Source organism: Cebus imitator, unplaced genomic scaffold, assembly GCF_001604975.1.
Source record: "Cebus imitator isolate Cc_AM_T3 unplaced genomic scaffold, Cebus_imitator-1.0 Scaffold87, whole genome shotgun sequence".
In the NCBI taxonomy this organism is placed as follows: domain Eukaryota; kingdom Metazoa; phylum Chordata; class Mammalia; order Primates; family Cebidae; genus Cebus; species Cebus imitator.
The window spans coordinates 6,153,685-6,173,647 of NW_016107402.1; the positions used below are offsets into that span (position 1 = coordinate 6,153,685).

The 19,963-nt window shown below is 44.6% G+C and overlaps 2 protein-coding genes across 4 annotated transcripts in view; one reads left to right on the plus strand and one right to left on the minus strand.

Annotated features, from left to right (window-relative positions):
* Nucleotides 1-552: 552 nt before the first annotated feature.
* Nucleotides 553-1,004, minus strand: LOC108308619 (dynein light chain 1, cytoplasmic-like). Its single transcript, XM_017534482.2, has one exon. It carries the CDS (start codon nucleotides 1,002-1,004, stop codon nucleotides 735-737), a length of 270 nt encoding a protein of 89 aa, XP_017389971.1. The 3' UTR covers nucleotides 553-734.
* A 17,954-nt stretch (nucleotides 1,005-18,958) lies between these two features.
* PHACTR4 (phosphatase and actin regulator 4) overlaps nucleotides 18,959-19,963 on the plus strand; it is a 125,715-nt gene continuing 124,710 nt past the window's right edge. The window contains exon 1 of one of the 3 annotated variants that reach the window (XM_017534751.2): nucleotides 18,959-19,196. The gene's annotated coding sequence lies outside the window, so the exon portion shown is untranslated. The remainder of the gene's footprint in view (nucleotides 19,197-19,963) is intronic. The other 2 variants (XM_017534750.2, XM_017534753.2) reach the window with 2 other exon arrangements.

Here is a 19,963-nt window from a genome sequence, read left to right on the forward strand (position 1 = left end):
TGAGATGGAGTTTTGCTCTTGTTGCCCAGGCTGGAGTGCAATGGCATGATTTCGGCTCACCGCAATCTCCACCTCCCAGGTTCAAGCGATTCTCCTGTTTCAGCCTCCTGAGTAGCTGGGATTACAGGCATGCACCACCGTGCCCAGCTAATTTTGTATTTTTAGTAGAGATGAGATTTATTCCTCTTGGTCAGGCTGGTCTCAAACTCCTGACCTCAGGTGATCCACCCTCCTTGGCCTCCCAAAGTGGTGGGATTACAGGCATGAGCCACTGCGCCCAGCCTAGTATACGCAGTTTTTAAAGTTTTCTTCTCTCAGCTGTGCATGGTGTCTCATGTCTGTAATCCTAGCACTTTGAGAGGCTAAGGCAGAAAGATTGCTTGAGCCCAGGCATTTGAGACCAGGGTGGGCAACATAGTGAAAACCCATCTCTATTATATTAAATAAATAAATAAATAAATACATCTTTTTTTTAAATACAAATAAATTAAGAAAAAGTATTTTCTCTCTGCATTGTCACAATTTCCTACAAGTTTCTTTCTTTTTTTATTTTGCTAATTGTTTTATAACCACAACAAACAAGTGCAGAGAATGCCCTGTACGAAACACAATAAAGATTCAAAGATCGAGGTGTTCCCTTAGCAAGGCTGAAAATTTCAGTTTCTGGTATTTGGAATTCAGGCTGCAGTCCTTGGTTTTGGATGGATACTCGGTGTGTGGCACAATCCATGCTTTTAACCAGATTTGAACAGAAGAATGGCCATTTGGCCCAGGTAAGAGTAGATGAAGCATTTGGTTTCATGTGTCACGTAACTACAGAAGTTCCTCCCCACGATGCAGTGCCAGATGGGATTGTACTTCTTGTCAAATTCCTTCCTGAAATGAGCCGCAATGTCCTTCTCTATGTTATATGGGTCCAGCGCCCGAGTAGCGCACTCCACCGAGTCCTGTTGCTCCAATTCCCACATGTCTGCATTTTTTATCACAGCCTTTCGGTCGCACATGGTTACCGTGTGAAGGGGCCTGGCTGACTGCAACGGTCTCCTGGGAGAGGTGCTAGCATCGCTGAGCCCGGCTGAAGCCGCCGTCGCTACCGGAGCCCTGGCGCATCTCACAAGTTTCTTTCTTTTGTTTGTTTTGGTCGCTATCTTTTCTCTTAGAGGAAAGCCTTGTGTTTGGTAACCCTTGGCATCCTGCCATGAATAAAAGTAGGGGACTAAAAGCCGATTGGAAGTTCTGTGCGTGAAGATGGGAGCCACTGGCCATGAGGTGATTTGTCTATGAGCCAGTGACCCTTAGGTCATAGATCATGAAGAGCCATTCTGGGAGAGATCCCAGTGCCATTGTCTTTAACTCTTTCATTTTTGGCTTCCTTTTCCCCAAAGAAGAAGACTCATTTGCCCAACATTCTGGGAACAGAGTGTGGGAAAAGCCAAGCGAATCCTAATTCCCTTTTTTGAAAAAGGGCCATTAACTGTGCCTGCTGACCCTTATTCCAGAGATTGACTGTTTTACTCTCCCAAGAGAATAAATCTCTGTACTTCTGAGCGGCTGCGATGGGGGAAGGAAACTAGGTCCTGCACCAGTCCTTGTGATTTCAGCTGTGCTTCACCCCTACTTCCAGGGTTACCAAAGGTACTTCTTTACTTTCTCATTTCTGGCCCAGATGCAGCATTCTTGGGCCTGCCAGGCTTATTCCCACTCATCTTTTTTTTCTACTTCTTTTCCATTGCATTTACTGCCCCCATCACTGCAAGTAAGGCTCACTCCAGCCTTGACCTCCTGGGCTCAAATGATCCTCCCGCCTCAGCTTCTCATGTAGCTGGGACCACAGGCACATGCCACCAACCCAACAGATGGGGTCTCACTTTGTTACCTAGGCTGGTCCCAAACTCTTGGGCTCAAGCAATCCTCCCACCTCAGGCTCCCAAAGTGTTGGGATTATAGGCATGAACCACTGTGCCGCACAATATACTGTTATTGTTTGTTTGTTTTTTGAGACAGAGTTTTGCTTTCGTTGCCTAGGCTGGAGTGCCGTGGTGCAATCTCAGCTCACTGAAATCCCTGCCTCCCGGGTTCAAGTGATTCTTCTGCCTCAGCCTCCCAAGTAGCTGGGATTACAGACATGTGCCACCACGCCTGGCTAACTTTGTATTTCTTTTAGTAGAGATACAGTTTCTTCATGTTGGTCAGGCTGGTCTCGAACTCCTGACCTCAGGTGATCCGCCCACCTCGGCCTCCCAAAGTGCTGGGATTACAGGTGTGAGCCACTGCACTGGCTGCTGTTATTTGTTGTTGTTGTTTGAGATGGAGTCTCCGTCTGTCGCCCAGGCTGGAGTGCGGTGGCACAATCTCAGTTAACTGCAACCTCTGCCTCCTGGGTTCAAGCTTTTCTCCTGCCTCAGCCTCCTGAGTAGCTGGGATTACAGGTGCACACCACCATGCCTGGCTAATTTTTGTATTTTTAGTAGAGATGGGCTTTCACCATGTTGGTCAGGCTGGTCTCAAACTCCTGACCTTGTGATCCACACACCTCAGCCTCCCAAAGTGCTGGGATTAGAGGCATGAGCCACAACCCCTGGCTTACTGTTATTAACTATAGTTACCATGTTGTACAATAAATCTCTTAAACTTATTCCTCATGTCTAACTGAAATTTTCTATCCTTTGAGCAACATCTTCCCAATTTCCCCACTCACAAAATGCAGTTTTTGATTTTAAGAGACACACTTTTCCCACTTTTGTCTATGAAATAAAAATGCTTAGGAGAGGTCCAAGTATATTATAAGCATTCAATAAACACTATCTTAGGGCTGGGCGAGGTGGCTCTCGCCTATAATTCCAGTACTTTGGGAGGCCAAGACAGGCAGATTACCTGAGGTCAGGAGTTCGAGATCAGCCTGGCCAACATGGTAAAACCCCTTCTCTACTCAAAATATACAAATTACCTGGATGCGGTGGCACATGTCTGTAATCCCAGTTACTCGGGAGGCTGAAACAGGAGAATTGCTTGAACCTGGGAGGCAGAGTGTGCAGTGAACTGAGATTGCGCCACTGCACTCCAGCCTGGGTGACAGAGCGAGACTCTTGTCTCAAAAAAACCCACTATGTTTGATTTAGTGAAATATGGTAATACTTGTAACACACTTTGAAGAGTGGCTGGAAGAAGATGTGCAATAAACATTGAAGACATGATTACTATTACACACACTAAACCATAGTCAACATTCTGAAACCTGCTTATCTAGCTATTCTTCTACATCAGTGTAAGTACATCTACCTTACTCTCTTTAAAGTTATATGATATTTTACAGAATAGATGTACCATTAATCATTCCTCCATTAATGGATTTTTTTTATAGTTTTTATTTTTATTTCTTCTTTCTTTTCTTGAGACGGAGTCTCGCACTATCACCTCGGCTAGAGTGCAGTGGCGCCATCCCAGTTCACTGCAACCTCCACCTCCCGGGTTCAAGGGATTCTCCTGCCTCAGCATCCCAAATAGCTGGGACCACAGGCATGTGCCACCATGCCCAGCTAATTTTTGTATTTTTATTAGAGATGGGGTTTCACCATGTTGGCCAGGATGGTCTCAATCTCCTGACCTTGTGGTCTGCCCGCCTTGACCTCCCAAAGTGCTGGGATTACAGGTGTGAGCCACCATGCCCGGCCTTTAAAAAAAAAAATTTTAACAAATAGAGATAGGGGTCTCACTTTGTTGCCCAGGCTAGTCTCAAACTTCTGGGGTCAAGCAATTCTCTGGCCTTGGCCTCCCAAAGTGCTGGGACTACAGGTGTGAGCCACTGTACCTGGCCTTTTTTTCTTTTTAATTAAAAAATATACTTTTTCTGAAATATCAATAGTAGACACACTGGCAAAACATATTTATATATTATGCTAGTATTTCTGCAATATAAAGACCTGGAGGTAGAATCACTCTATTACACTTATATGGAAAATGTCTAATAGAAATTTTCATTATGAAACAGGCATGTGAGTCATTAATCAGGACCCTGATTTGAGCAGGCAATATGAAACTATGGGATCGCTTGACTCCAGGAGTTTGAGACCAGTCTAGGAAACATGGCAAAACCTTGTCTCTACTAAAAATACAAAAAGTAACCAAGCATGGTGGCACACACCTGTAGTCCCAGCTACTCAGGAGGCTGAGGCATGAGAATCGCTTGAACCCAGGAGACAGAGATTGCAGTGAGCCAAGATCATGCCACTACAGTCCAGTCTAGGCAACAGAGTGAGAATCTGTTTCAACAAATAAAAAGAAGAAGAAGAAGGAAGCCATAAATCCCAGTTACGGCTCTGCCACTTATCTTGGGGGTTATTGTTTGTTTTTCACTCATTTATTCAAACATATTTATAGAATTATCTATACTCTGTGCCAAGCACAGTGTTAGGGCCTAGAAATATAGAATTAAAGAATACACAGTCCTTGCCCTTAAGAAATTTACAGTTGGCCGGGCGTGGTGGCTCAAGCCTGTAATCCCAGCACTTTGGGAGGCCGAGGCGGGTGGATCACAAGGTCAAGAGATCGAGACCATCCTGGTCAACATGGTGAAACCCCGTCTCTACTAAAACTACAAAAAATCAGCTGGGCATGGTGGCACGTGCCTGTAATCCCAGCTACTCAGGAGGCTGAGGCAGGAGAATTGCCTGAACCCAGGAGGCGGAGGTTGCAGTGAGCCGAGATCGCGCCATTGCACTCCAGCCTGGGTAACAAGAGCGAAGCTCCGTCTCAAAAAAAAAAAAAAAAAAAAAAAAAAAAAATTTACAGTCATTGTTGGGGGGACAGACACAAACAGATGCCACTTGCTAATCATGTGACCTTGGAAAGTTGCTTAACATCATACGTGTCTGTTTCTTTTTCCTGTAAAATGGGTAATTGTCCTAATATTACAGGGTTGTCATGAGGATTAAGTGAAATAATGGGAAATGTCCTGCACAGTGCCTGGCATATAATATGCACTCAATTAATGGACACTATCATTGTTGTTTTAGTAATAGTATTTTTATTATAATAAGTAATACATTATGGTTGCTGTGATAGAAGTTCTACCTGTCTGAACTCCAGTTTCTACAATATTAAATGAATTATTGACATAATAATATAACATACTAAGTGGTACTCAATAAGTATTGGTTTCTTTTCCTGCATTTTTATGTTGACACAAAGGACCAGTATGCAGATGGAAACACAAACATCCATACGTTTGGACACGACATTGCTCTTCCTGGTGCACGTGTCACAGAGCCAATTCTGTGCACTTCCTTAGCCACACAGATTTCACCTGTGACCATATCTGAACATATGGAACAAGACCGTATACCTCCCTTCCGATAGCCACAAGTAATCACGGAGACAGGATGTCCATACCGCTCAGGGCTGATGGTTGCCTCCTGTGGAATTATTTTTTCCCTCCCTATTTACAAAGCACAGCAGTGTGGTACAGCTTGTACCACATTCTTAATGGGGTCACTTGTTTGCCTAACACTGATTTTTGCAAAATAGTTTCTTAGCTTTCCTACATGCAGATAAAACAAGAATTAAAGGAAGTATATCTTGATACCAAGGTTTCTAAGCTTTAGTTATTAATTAAATTTAAAGATAATTCTAGAGGCAAATTTTGGCAGAATTAAATATGAGAATGAAGTTCTTTACTTTTCTGGAGAGTTTTAAAAGCACCAATATTTATTTTTTCTTTCTGGATGTGTGCTTAGCTACATAGAATTCCACATTCCCTTGGTTTTTGACTAGCTGACTCTCCTTACAGAGGTAGTGTGGTGTAATTGTCTAGAGCTCACGTTTGGAGTCAGGAAGATCTGGATTTGAGCTCCAGTTCTTCTATTTTATTGTCTCTGGGATCTCAGGCAAAAATCTCCAAAGCTCAGTTTTCTTACCTGTAAAATGAGAAATAATAATATAATTAAACCTAAGAGTTAAATAAGATAATAATATAAACTGCTTAACACAGAGCTCACAGTAAATACTTTTAATTTTTAGTTATGACCATCATTTTTTTTTTTTTGAGATGGAGTCTCACTCTGTTGCCCAGGCTGGAGTGTAGTGGCACGATCTCAGCAACCTCCACCTCCTGGGCTCAAGCAATTCTCCTGCCTCAGCATCCTGAGCAGCTGGGACTACAGGCACGTGCCACCACGCCTGGCTGATTTTTTGTTTGTTTATTTTTGTATTTTTAGTGGAGACAGGGTTTCACCATGTTGGCCAGGCTGGTCTCAAACTCCTGACCTCAGGTAATCTGCCCACCTCAGCCTCCCAAAGTGCTGGGATTATAGGCTTGAGCCACCTCGCCGAGCTGATCATGACCATTTAAATTTTCGTTAAGGTACCTCATGCAGTGCTTGGCACATAGTTGATGCTCAAACCTGTAGCTATTACAATTAGTTACGTATAGTTTTCTAACTGCCAGGGTTATGGCTTTGTTATTTATTTTTAAAAATTTGTTAGTGATTAACATGATCTTTAGCCTAGTACTTAGGAACTTGTCTCATCATCTTGGTAACTGACAGTGCCTGTCACCATGCCTGGCATCATGCCTGGCACGTAGTAGGCACTCAATACATAGCTGTTGAATCATATTAAATTGAAATGAACATCCATTCAGACATTAGCACAAGAGCTGTGTCACCAAATATCTGTCATTGCAAAATTGACAGCCAACGATGACACAGACATGCTTGCATAGTTTGTAAGTCACGATTTCAACTTCCTGCATTGCAGACATCTCAATTAATAATCCCATTCCATTCACATGATCAAGAAAGAAAGGGCAAACTCATAGAAACATCTGGTTTAGCAGCTGAAAGAATGAGCTCTAGTCTAGGTAGATACAGGCTTACATCCTGGCTCCAACACCGCCTAGTGGGTCAGTTACTTAATCTTTTCAGTTCAGTTTTCTTATCTGTGAGAAGGGAATAATAATAGCACCTATTTAATGAAGTTATTATGAGAATAGTGCCTTCCATTTGCTGTTCTTTTTGCCTGAAATACTCTTGTTTCATGAAGGGTGAAACCTCACATTAGGATGTGTGTGTGTGCATGCATGCGTGCGTGCATGTGTGTGTGACAGGGTCTCACTCTGTTGCCCAGGCTGGAGTGAAGTGGCACAATCTCAGCTCAATGCAATCACTGCTTCCCAAGGGATTCTCCTGTCTCAGCCTCCCAAGTAGCTAGGATTACAGGCATGTGCCACCATGCCCAGCTAATTTTTGAATTCCTATTTATTTTTTGAAATTATGTTTTTTTTTTTTTTTTTTTTTTTTAAATTTGAGACAGGGTCTCACTCTGTCGCCCAGACTGGAGTGCAATGGCGCAATCTTGGCTCATGGCAACCTTCACCTCCTAGGCTCGAGCAGATTCTCCTGCCTTAGCCTCCCAAGTAGCCGGGATTACAGTCGCGTGACACTACCACCTGGCTAATTTTTGTATTTTTAGTAGAGACAGGGTTTCACCATGTTGGCCAGTCTGGTCTCGAACTCCTGACCTCAAGTGATCCACCTGCCTCAGCCTCCCAAAGTGCTGGGATTATAGGCTTGAGCCACTATGCCTGGCCTCCATGTTTCACCTTGTTAATTCCCCCTGACTTTTCAGCTTGACTGTCACTTCTTCCAGAATGCCTTCCCTGCCGCCCATGATAGGTTGGTTCACTGTTACACTCTCCCTGTAGCAGCTGCCAATTATTTCTTTTTTTTTTTTTTTTTTCAGACAGACTCGCTCTGTCTCCCAAGCTGGAGTTAAATGACGAGATTCCAGCTCACTGCAACCTCTGCCTCCTGGGTTCAAGCAATTCTCCTGCCTTAGCCTCCCAAGTAGCTGGGATTACAGATGCCCACCATCACACCCGGCTAATTTTTTTTGTATTTTTAATAGAAACCAGTTTTCACCATGTTGGCTAGGCTGATCTTGAACTCCTGTCCTCAGGTGATCCACTTGCCTCAGTCTCCCAAAGTGCTGGGATTACAGACATGAGCCACCAGGCCCAGTGTATAATTACTTCTTAAACTACTCAATTCCTTTCTGAACTGTGAATTCCCAAAGGATAGGGATAAGTCTGTTTCCTTTATTTCTGTCTCCAATGTCTAATAGTCTCTTGGTTCACAATATTTTTGGTGGACTGTACTCATTAACTCAGTGAAAAAAATGAGATAATAATGCACATAAATACAGAGTCCAACATTTAACAAACTATTAATAAATCAGATTTATTAGTAGTATTAACAACAAAATATTGTACTGAATTTACTTGCCTTGAGAAAACTAATGGGAGGAGCAACAAATTAAGATAGGTATTGTGAATCTAGCTCTGTATCTCACTTGTGATATGCCCTTGACGAAATGTCTATTTTTCTAATTTTTCCAGTTTAAATGAACATAAGATATTCATCCTGGAGTCCCACTTAACTTGGTTCCTGTAAAGTCTGCCCTTTGCCAGGCTGCACCTGAGAGCTTGTCCTGCATGCCCACAGTTTCTAGATCTTATACTATCCTTGTGCTTCTCTGCCTTCTCAGCTGTTAATTGTTGACCCCTGACCTTTATCCATTCTGATTTTGTCTAGCTCCTCAGTTTGTTACACCAGTTGGCTACCTCCCAGCTTTTAGCCTTGAAATACATTTGTCCTCTGATAAAGTCCAAAATCTTTAAGATGCCAACTGAAGCCTCATCTTCTTCCTATTGTCTTGCTCACTGTGCTCCAGCCACCTGGCTACCCTGAAGCTTCCTGGAGGCACGAATCTCCCTGACCAAGGCCTTTGGATCCAACAGTCCCTACGCTTGGAGCAGTGTCCCCCACCTCTTTATCAGGTTCACCCCCAATCAACTTATGTCTCAGCTTTAGCATCACTTCTTCAGGGAGCATTACTTGGCTTCCTTGAAAGAAATTAGGTTTCTCTGTTATATGCCACTTTCTGTAGAGATCAGTGTGGTACATTGTCAGGACTTCACATTTAATTTTATTTATTTCTTAACTAAAAAAAAATTTTTTTTAGTTCGGACACAGTGGCTTGTGCCTGTAATCCCAGTATTTTGGGAGGCCTAGACAGGCAGATCACTTGAGGTCAGGAGTCTGAGACCAGCCTGGCCAACAGGGTGAAACCCCATCTCTACAAAAAAAAAATTAACCAGGTATGGTGGCATATGTCTGTAATCCCAGCTGCTCAGGAGGCTGAAGCAGGAGATAGTCACTTGAACCCGGGAGGTGGAGGTTGCAGTGAGCAGAGATCCACCATTGCACTCCAGCCTGGGCAACAGAGCCAGACTCCATCTCAAAAAAAAAAAAAATTTTATTTTTGAGACAGGGTCTCACTCTGGTTGCGTAGGCTGGAATGCAGTGATGTGATCTTAGTTCACTGCAGCTTTGACCTCTCAGGTTTCAGATGATTCTCCCACCTCAGCCTCCCAAGTAGCTGGGACTCCAAACGTGTCCCACCACACCCGGCTAATTTTTTGTATTTTAAGTAGAGACGAGGTTTCGCCATGTTGATCCAGGCTGGTCTCAAACTCCTGGACTCAAGCAATCCACCTGTCTCGGCCTCCCAAAATGCTGAGATTATAGGCGCCTCACAAAATGCTAAGCCACTGCGTCCAGCCCAAGTCTTCACATTTTAAAAGAGAAATTAAGAATTTGGACTTGAATGTAAAATTTCTGGGTTTTTTTTTTTTTTCCTTCTTTTTGCTTTATTCAAACACCAACTCAAACCAGAGAAATTTCTGTTTGTAATGCTGACAAGTAATTTTTTTTAATGTAAATCACTGTGGGCCAAAACAAAACATCTGTAGGTTAGTGACAGCCTACGGCCTGCCTATTTGCAACCTGTGCTGTTCAATCTTTAGCTATACTTAGTAACTATTCCTGTGTTAATCATCACTCCATCATCATTCCACTTATTAACTGTCAATTCCATACCAAGCACTGTCTTGGTACTTTACACAGATGATCTCATGTGATCTCCAAAACCATTGTGAGGTCAAGTAAGGTTCAGAGAGGTTAAGACACTTGCTCAAAGTCAGTAAGTGGTGGAACCAGATGCTATGTGTCTTTCCCATAGACTTTTGTGTGTCCAGGTACAATTTGTCAGTTTAGAATGGGAGAGCCCTGAATCTTCAATTCAGCTGGGAAAAAAAAGAAAGAAAAGAATGAGAGAGGCTCTGAAGCTCTGCCTGACAATAAAAAATATTAATATTTGTTGCATGCTATGTGCCAGGCATTGTGGTAAGTAATTTATGTGATCTGATTTAATCCTCACAACACCTAGGAGCTACTGTTATCATCCCCATTTTATGATAAGGAAACTGAGGTATAAAATAGGTATCTGATTGCTGGGCACGGTGGCTCACACCTGTATTTCCAGCACTTTGGAAGGCTGAGGCGGGTGGATCACCTGGGGCCAGGAGTTCAAGACCAGGCTGGCCAACATGGCAAAACCCTGTCTCTACTAAAAGTACCAAAAATTAGCTGGGCATGGTGGTGGGCGCCTGTAATCCCAGCTACTTGGGAGGCTGAGGCAGAATAATTGCTTGAACCCAGGAGGTGGAGGCTTCAGTGAGACAAGATCACACCATTGCACCCCAGCCTGGGCAACCAGAGTGAAACTCCATTTCAAAAAAAAAAAAAAAGAATAGGTATCTGATCTATCCAAGGTATAGAACAGGTATCTGATTTACTCAAGGTAAAGACAGAATTCAAACCGATACAATTGAATGCCACAGCTTCCTGCTTTTAGCAATTTGGGTTTGTGGCAGAGTATGGGATGATGACAGCAAAAAGGGAGAAATTTGGCCTAACTGAAAGAAGAATCCCAATAGGTACTTCCATGAACCTGATATTGAGAGGCATGCCCTGCAGGTGGCAGCAACATTCACAGTTTCTTCTCTAAATTCTGCCGTGTTCAAAGCTATAGTGAGGAAACTATAAATTCACACTCATCATTTGCATATTATCTTCTGATTGGCCCAATCCATTCTTTGCCAGTAAATTTGACTTTCAGTTTCTTAGCTCAGTGAGAACTGCCAGGCTTGAGAGAGCACGCAGGATTTGAAGCTGCCATGAAATCAACCAATCCAACAAACATCGTGATGATTTTATTTATTTTATTATTATTATTGATTCCTTTTAGATACAAGATCTCACTCTGTTGCTCAGGCTGAAGTGCAGTGGTATGATCATAGCACACTGTAACCTCTAATTCCTGGGCTCAAGTGATTCTCCTGCCTCAGCCTCCTGAGTAGCTGAGACTATAGGCGTCCACCACGGATGGCTCATTTTTATTATTTTAATTTTGTAGAGATGGGATTCTTGCTGTGTTGCCCAGGTCAGTCTTGAACTCCTGTGCTCAAGAGTGAGCCTTCTGCCTTGGCTTCCCAAAGTGCTGCACCAGGCCCATCATGGTGATTTTTAAACTGTTCAGTGGAATTCAACCCTTTTTGAGTTTGCTTTTTTAAAAAATATTTTGTTGTTTCTAAGGTATAGTGATATACACATTTGAGAAAAAAGGTGGCGGGGTGCAGTAGCTCACATCTGTGATCCCAGCACTTTGGGAGGCCGAGGCAGGCAGATCACCTGAGGTCAGAAGTTCGAGACCAGCCTAGCCAACATGGTGAAACCCCAGCATCGGTGGCTATTTAGGAAGCTGAGGCAGAAGAATCACTTGAATCTGGGAAGCAGAGGTTGTAGTAAGCCCAGATCATGCCATTGCACTCCAGCCTGGGCGATAAGAGTGAAACTTCTCTCAAAAATAAATAAATAAAATTCAATAGCACAAAAGGATATACACTTTTCTCTTTTTCCCAGAGAAAAGCTTGTGTATTCTTCCAGGTTTAGATTGAATAGAAAAGTATATGCATGGGCAGTCACGCCTGTAATTGCAGCACTTTGGGAGGCCGAGGTGGGCAAATCACTTGACCTCAGGAGTTTGAGACCAGCCTGGGCAACATGGCAAAACACTGTTTCAACAAAAAAATACAAAAAATTAGTTGTGTGTGGTGGTATGTGCCTGTAGTCCCAGCTACTTGGGAGGCTGAGGTAGGAGGATCACCTGAGCCTGGGAGGTCAAGGCTTCAGTGAGCCGTGATTGGCTGCTGTACTCAAGCCTTGATGAGAAAGTGACACTCTATCTCAAACAAAGAAAAGTATATGCATATATCCTTAAAAAAAAAGTTGATCTGCCAGGCGCAGTGGCTCAAGCCTGTAATCCCAGCACTTTGGGAGGCCGACGCGGGTGGATCACGAGGTCAAGAGATCGAGGCCATCCTGGTCAACATGGTGAAACCCCGTCTCTACTAAAAATACAAAAAATTAGCTGGGCATGGTGGTACGTGCCTGTAATCCCAGCTACTCAGGAGGCTGAGGCAGGAGAATTGCCTGAACCCAGGAGGCGGAGGTTGCGGTGAGCCGAGATCGCGCCATTGCACTCCAGCCTGGGTAACATGAGTGAAACTCCGTCTCAAAAAAAAAAAAAAAGTTGATCTAAAAATATACACAGCCAGATACGGTGGCTCACGCCTGTAAGCCCAGTACTTTGGGAGGCAGAGGTGGGTGGATCATCTGAGGTCAGAAGCTTGAGACCAGCCTGACCAACATGGTGAAACCTCATCGCGACTAAAAATACAAAAAAATTAGCTGGGCGTGGTGGTGGCAGCGCATGCCTGTAATCCCAGCTACTTGGGAGGCTGAGGCAGGAGAATCACTTGAAGCCAAGATCATGCCATTGCACTCCAGTCTGGGCAACAAGAGCAAAACTCCATCTCAAAAAAATAAAAATAAAACTATACACTTCTAGAACAAAATTTAAGGGGACATGTTTGTGATCTTGGATTAGGCAAAAATTTCTTAGATATGACACCATCCATAAGATTAAAAAAATGGAGATATTGAACTTACTCAAAACTTTTAAATTCTGGTCAGTGAAAAATTTCTGTAAAGAGAATGAAAAGACAAGCCACAGATTGGGAGAACATATTTGTAAATCACATATCTGATAAAAATCACCCGCAAAATCTCCTCTCATCCTCCTTCTAGACACTGCTCTCTCACCCCAAAGGGTAGCTGCTATCCTGGCCTTGAACAGAGTATTTTTGCCTGTTTTGTATTTTATCCACATGAAATCAGACATAGTACTGTGGTCTGGCTTCTTTCACTTAACATTATTTGTGAGAATCATCTATATGGTTGAGTGTCGTGTGTTACGGGGCACGAAAGGCATACAGGACAACAAACATTTTGCAAAGAATTTTGAGCACCACTGAGTTTTCTGTCAAGAAGATAGCTAGCCGTTATCTTGAAAACTAGGTGATGGACTAGATCTAATGGAGCACATGGACAAATCTGAGCACTGCAAGGGATGGTCTGGGACGTCTTGTACCTTACCTTTTGTCCTCTCAGCCTTCCCTCAGAGTCTAGGCAAAGCTTTTGAAAACAATTCAGTGAGGGCTTCAATTCTCCTTGCATCTTTCTCTCTGTTCTGGAGACTTTCCTAAACCGTAAGGTAGGACACTGGTGAGTGCCTACCCAGAAGTGCAAGGGAAGTTGATGCCTCCTGGGGAAATCCAAATCAATGAAGGATATAAACCAAGGGTTAAATGCTTCTCCCTTGGTATTCAAGAAGGGGAATTACAATTAAAAGAAAAAAAAAGAATAAATGCTTCTCTGTCAGTCTTTCGGAAGACCATGATGAGAGGCATTATAGAAAATACTCAGATGGGAAGTCTCTGAGCCCACTCTGGTTCAAGAGGCTGCCCAATAAAAAAAAGAAAGAAAGAAAGAAATTTCTCAGATGGGCTTGGTAGGATCAAGCCCCAGGTGCTTACAGCAGTGAACACCTTGCTAACACATTCTGTATTGGCTTTTTTCCTCTTCGTATTTTATTCTGGACTTTCACTTTAAATCCCTGGGATCACCTTCTAAGTAAATTACCTGCAACTAACACCTGTGTTAGGTTCTACTTTCTGGATGGAATCTTTTTTTTTTTTTTGAGGAGGAGTTTTGCTCTTGTTGCCCAGGTTGGAGTGCAGTGGTGTGATCTTGGCTCACTACAACCTCTGCCTCCCAGGTTCAAGTGATTCTCCTGCCTCAACCCCACGAGTGGCTGGGATTACAGGCATACGCCACCACACCTGGCTAATTTCGTATTTTTAGTAGAGACAAGGTTTCTCCATGTTGGTCAGGCTGATCTTGAACTCCTGACCTGAGGTGATCCGCCCACCTTGGCCTCCCAAAGTGCTGGGATTACAAGCCTGAGCCACTGTGCCTGGCCCCCTTTTTTTTTCTGAGACAGAGTTTCCCTCTTGTTGCCCAGGCTGGAGTGCAATGGCGCGATCTTGGCTCACTACAACATCTGCCTTCCGGGTTCAAGCAATTACCTCAGCCTCAAAAGTAGCTGGGATTACTGGTGCCTGCCACCGTGCCCAGCCAATTTTTCTGTCTTTTTTTTTTTAAGCAGAGATGGGGTTTCACCACGTTGGCCAGGCTTGTCTTGAACTCCTTACCTCAGGTGACCCACACGCTTCAGCCTCCCAAAGTGCTGGTGAGCAACCAAGCCCAGCCTCCGGATGAATTTTTTTTTTTTTTTTTTTTTGAGATGGAGTCATTCTGTCACCCAAGCTGGAACTCAGTGGCACGACCTTGGCTCACTGCAACCTCTGTCTCCTGGGTTCAAGCAATTCTCTGCCTCAGCCTCCTGAGTAGATGGCATTACAGGTGACTGCCATCATGCCTGGCTAATTTTTTTTGTATTTTTAGTAGAGAAGGGGGTTTCACCATCTTGGACAGGCTGGTCTTGAAACCCTAACCTCATGATCCACCTGCCTTGGCCTCCCAAAGTGCTCAGACTAGTTCCAGCACTGGAGGCGTGAGCCACCATGCCTGGCCTCTGGATGGAATCTTAATTAAGTTGTATGTAAAATATCTGAAATATCGTAGGTATTCAAGAGAAAATGTCAGTTTTATTATTTTATTTTTATGCTACTATTACTGCTACTACTATTCCCACTGTTATTATTACCTAGGATTTCAAGTTACCATCAATTCGTCCTCTTCCCTGGACCCATTAATGATATTAAAGCTCTACAACAGAGTTTCAGTTTTTTTGTTTGTTTTTTTGTTTTTGAGAAATAAGTGGTGTGAGATCTCAGTTCACTGCAACCTCTGGCTCCCAGGTTCAAGCAATTCTCCTGCCTCAGCCTCCTGAGTAACTGTAATTACAGGCACCTGCCACCACACCAAGCTAATTTTTGTATTTTCAGTAGAGATGAGGTTTCACCATGTTGGTCAGGCTTGGTTTTGAACTCCTGACCTCAGGTGATCCACCTGCCTCGGCCTCCCAAAGTGCTGGGATTACAGACATGAGCCACTGCACCCGGCCTACAATAGAGTTTCTGTGGAAAAATAATTTTGTTTGTTTTTCCTGAGGGTACTGGAAAGTCATTGAAGAATTTTCTTTCTTTTAAACATTTTTTCTATTATATTATTTTTCAGATTTAGTGTAGTATAATTGATAAGCAATAAACCGCACTCTTTTTTGAGACAGGGTCGTGGCCTGTTGCCCAAGCTGGTATGTAGTGGCATGATCTAAGCTCATAGCAACCTCCACCTCCCAGGCTCAAGTCATCCTCCCAACTAAGTCTCCCAAGTAGCTGGAACTACAGGTGCCCATCACCATACCTGACTGATTTTTGTATTTTTTTGTAGAGACAGGGTTTTGCCATATTGTCAGGTTGGTCTTGAACTAGTGAGCTCAAGTGATGGGCCTCCCAAAGTGCTGGGATTACAGGCATGAGCCACTGTGCCCCACCTTGATGAGTTTTGATATATTTATACACACTTGAAACCATAACCACACGCCCTTGAAACCATAACCACAATCAGGATACAAAAAAAAAAAGAAAAAGAAAAAGAAAAGAAAAAACCTGTCAAACTAGTTTCCAAAGTGGTTTTATCATTTTAAAATGCTACCATCAGTGTATGAGAATTCTCATTGCTCTACATTCGTTCTAATACTTGGTATTGCCAGTCCTTTTAGTCATTCCAGTGGTGTGTAGTATGATCTCATTGTGTTTCCTTTTTATTCCCCCTAACATCTTTCATGTTATTTGCCATCTGTTTAGTTTCTCTTCTTTGGTAAATTATGTGCACTAATATTTTTTTAAATTGTGTTGTCTTCTTGTTGAGTTGAAATAACTCTTTGTATATTTCCAGATATTGGTTATATGCTTTGCAAAAATTTTACTCTGGTCTGTGACTTGTCTTCATTTTCTTTTTCTTTCTTTTATTATTTTGATATTTTTTGAGACGGAGTTTTGCTCTTGTTGCCCGGGCTGGAGTGCAATGGCACGATCTCGGCTCAGTGCAACCTCCACTTCCCAGATTCAAGTGATTCTCCTGCCTCAGGCTCCCAAGTAGCCTGGGATTACAGGCGTGCACCACCACACCCAGCTAATTTTTTTTGTATTTTTAGTAGAGACGGGGTTTCACCATGTTGGCCAGGCTGGCTGGAACTCCTGCGAACTCCTGACCTCAGCTAATCCACCTACCTTGGCCTCTGAAAATGCTGGGATTACAGGCATGAGTCATTTGCTCCTGGCCCCGCCGGCTTGTCATTTTCTTTTTTTTTTTCTTGAGATGAAATCTTGCTCTTGTTGCCCAGGCAGGAGTGCAATGGCATGATCGTGGCTCACTGCAACCTCCAACTCCCAGGTTCAAGCAATTCTCCTGCCTCAGCCTCCCGAGTGGCTGGGATTACAGGCATGAGCCACCACGCCCAGCCAATGTTTGTATTTTTAGTAGAGATGAGGGTTTCTCCATGTTGGTCAGGTTGGTCCTGAACTCTCGACCTCAGGTGATCCGCCCACCGGTCCTGAACCCTCGACCTCAGGTGATCCGCCCACCTTGGCCTCCCAAAGTGCTAGGATTACAGGCGTGAGCCACTGCGCCCGGCCAGCTCTCATTTTTTTTAACAGATGAGTAAAGTTTGAAATTTTGATGACATACCATTTATTAAATTTTTGTCTTTTTCTTTTTTCTTTCTTTTTTTTTTTTTTGAGATAGAGTCTCACTCTGTCATGTCACCCAGGCTGGAGTGCAGTGGCGCGGGCTCGGCTCACTGTAACCTCCGCCTCCCAGGTTCAAGCGATTCTTCTGTGTCAGCCTCCCGAGTAGCTGGGACTACAGGTGTGTGCCACCACATCCGGCTAATATTTGTATTTTTAGTAGAGAAGGGGTTTCACTGTGTTGGCCAGGCTGGTCTCAAACACCTGACCTTGTAATCCACCCACCTCAGCCTCCCAAAGTGCTGAGATTAGGCATGAGCCACCAAGCCCAGAAAATATTTTTCTTTTAAAAATTGTTTATTTATATTTCAGAGATGGCGTCTCACTATTTTGCCCAGGCTGGTCTTGAAATCATGGTCTCAACCAGTCCTCCACCCCTTGTTTTCCAGAGTGCTGGGATTACAGGCATGAGTTATTATGTCTAGCCTATTAATTTAAAAAATATATTTTTAATTTTAATTTTATTTTATTTTATTTTTGAGACTGAGTTTCCCTCTTGTCACCAAGGCTGGAGTGCAATGGCGTGATCTCAGCTCACTGCAATCTCTGCCTCTTGGGTTCAAACGATGATTCTTCTGCCTCAGCCTCCTGAGTAGCTGGGATTACAGGCATGGGCCACTATGCCAAACAAATTTTTGTATTTTTAATAGAGATCGGGTTTCACCATGTTGGTCAGGTTGGTGTGAACTCCTGACCTCAGGTGATCCACCTGCCTCAACCTCCCAAAGTGCTGGGATTACATGTATGAGCCACCGCACCTGGCAAAAAAAATTTTTATATTTAAAAAAAATTCTTGAGACAAGGTCTCCCTCTGTCGCCCAGGCTGGAGTGCCGTGGTACCATCCTAGCTCACTGCAGTCTGGACCTCCTTGGCTCAAATAATCCTCCCATCTCAGCCTCCTGAGTGGCTGCAACTACAGGCACGTTCCACCAGGCCCAGCTCATTTTTAAAATTGTTTTTGTAGAGATGGGATCTCACTCGGTTGCCCAGGCTGGCAGGCTGGTCTCTAACTCCTGGGCTCAAGGAATCCTCCCGCCTTGGCCTCCCAAAGTGCTGGGATGACAGGCATGAGCCACTGCACCTGGCCAATTTTTTTTTCTTCATTTTTCTTTTTCTATTGAGACAGGGTCCTGTTCTGTTGCTCAGGCTGGTGTGCACTGGTGCGATCTCAGCTCACTGCAATCTCAACATATTACATATGTGTGTAAATAAATATATATATATATATTTTTTTTTTTTTTTTTGAGACGGAGTCTTCCCCTTGCTCAGGCTGGAGTGCAAGGGCGTGATCTCAGCTCACTGCAACCTCAGCCTACCAGGTTCAAGAGATTCTCCTGCCTCAGCCTCCCGAGTAGCAGGGATTACAGGCATGTGCCACCACGCCCAGCTTAAGGTTTTCGGAGGGTGATAGCCTAGCGGCCTGAAACCACTGAGACTTGGAGAGAAATGATGGTGGATTTCACTAGGTGATGGTAGTGAAAGATATAGAAAGGAATTAAAATATTGGGGATGTAGGATGACTGGACTTAATCACTTGACGGACTTGTCCAGAATGATTTTTGGGCTTCTTACGCACAACACTGAGGGTAGATAACTTGCTTGTAAGTTTTTTTGCACTTCAAATTGGTCAATAAATAGTTTTTCTTTTGGGGTGATTATGATTGAAATTTGGCCATTCAGGGGCACAGTTTTCTCAAACAATACTCTTGTATCAGTTCCTTTTTTGGGTACTGCCTGGAGCCCAGTATTGAATCCTATCCTCACAAGCCCAAAGACCTTTGCCTCCCGCAGTACCAGGAAGGGTGCCCAAGTTCTTGTACACACAAGGTGCGGGCAGAGGTCAGCGCATGCCCAGAGCAGCCGTAAGGAGGACGACGGACCGGAGAGAAAGGACGCAAACTTCCCGCCATTTTGTTCAGCTCACCGCGCAACCGGTCCCTCCTGGGGACTACAAGTCCCGTGAGCCTCCGCGGAGCACGTCCTACACCACACTGTCCAGCCCGTTCCCTTTTTCCCCCTCCCCGGGGGCCGAAGGCTCCGGCTGCTGCCTGGCGGCCAACTGGCCAGGTAGGATTTCCGGAAGAGGCTGCTGTGGAGGCTGAGGAGGCGGCGGCGGAGACCTCGGTGAGTTCAGCGAGCAAGGGAAAGTGAGCAGGACGTACGCGGGGTCTGGCTGCGGGCGCCCCTCAGGCTGCGGCCCCGCTTTTGGCTCTGAGAGGGGGTCCTGATCCGGACATAAAGTAACGGCCCGGGTCGCCGACGCTCCGGGCCAGAGCGGGGCGGGGCCGCCGCCTCCCTCCTCGGCCCTCCCACAACGGTCCAGCCCGGGCTTCTACGTCTGTGGTAGGGCCCGCGCAGGCTCGCCCTCTCCGCCCCCCGAGACTTGGCTGGGTCCTTTTGTCTGGGCTGCGTTGCGCCCCCTTTGTGCCAGTGCTTAGGGTCTCCGCCACTGGGGAGCCTGCTCGGCCCGTCCCGACGGGGACTGCTCCCTAGGGATCCGGTTACTGTAACCGGATCGGGTCAAAGTACATTTTTCAAAACCGTCCTGCCTCAGACCTCTGCCCCCCGGCTGGGCAGAACGGGGGCTTCGGCACCAGGCGGAGTTTCTGTAGAAACTTGGTTATTATTTAACTTTTAAACGTCAGCGCGGGCGGCTTCAGGGCACGAAACTCCAGACGTTTTTCTTGGTGGAGGGATGAGTTTAAGGAAAAGCGACCCCTCTCCCCACCCTCTCCAGGAAACCGGGAAGGGATCGAATTTGCTGCGGTGTCTGTACAGCTCACATCTGTGATCAGTGGACCAAAGAACCAGTGGTGAATGGTGGAATGGCAGTTCATGCACCTCCCGAATCTCGGAGGAGAGTGACTTACAGAGCATCACTGATTGCTTGT

What these genes read in the sequence shown, in the direction of transcription:
- LOC108308619 (XM_017534482.2), bottom strand. Translation starts at nt 1,004, where the DNA reads ATGTGCGACCGAAAGGCTGTGATAAAAAATGCAGACATGTGGGAATTG.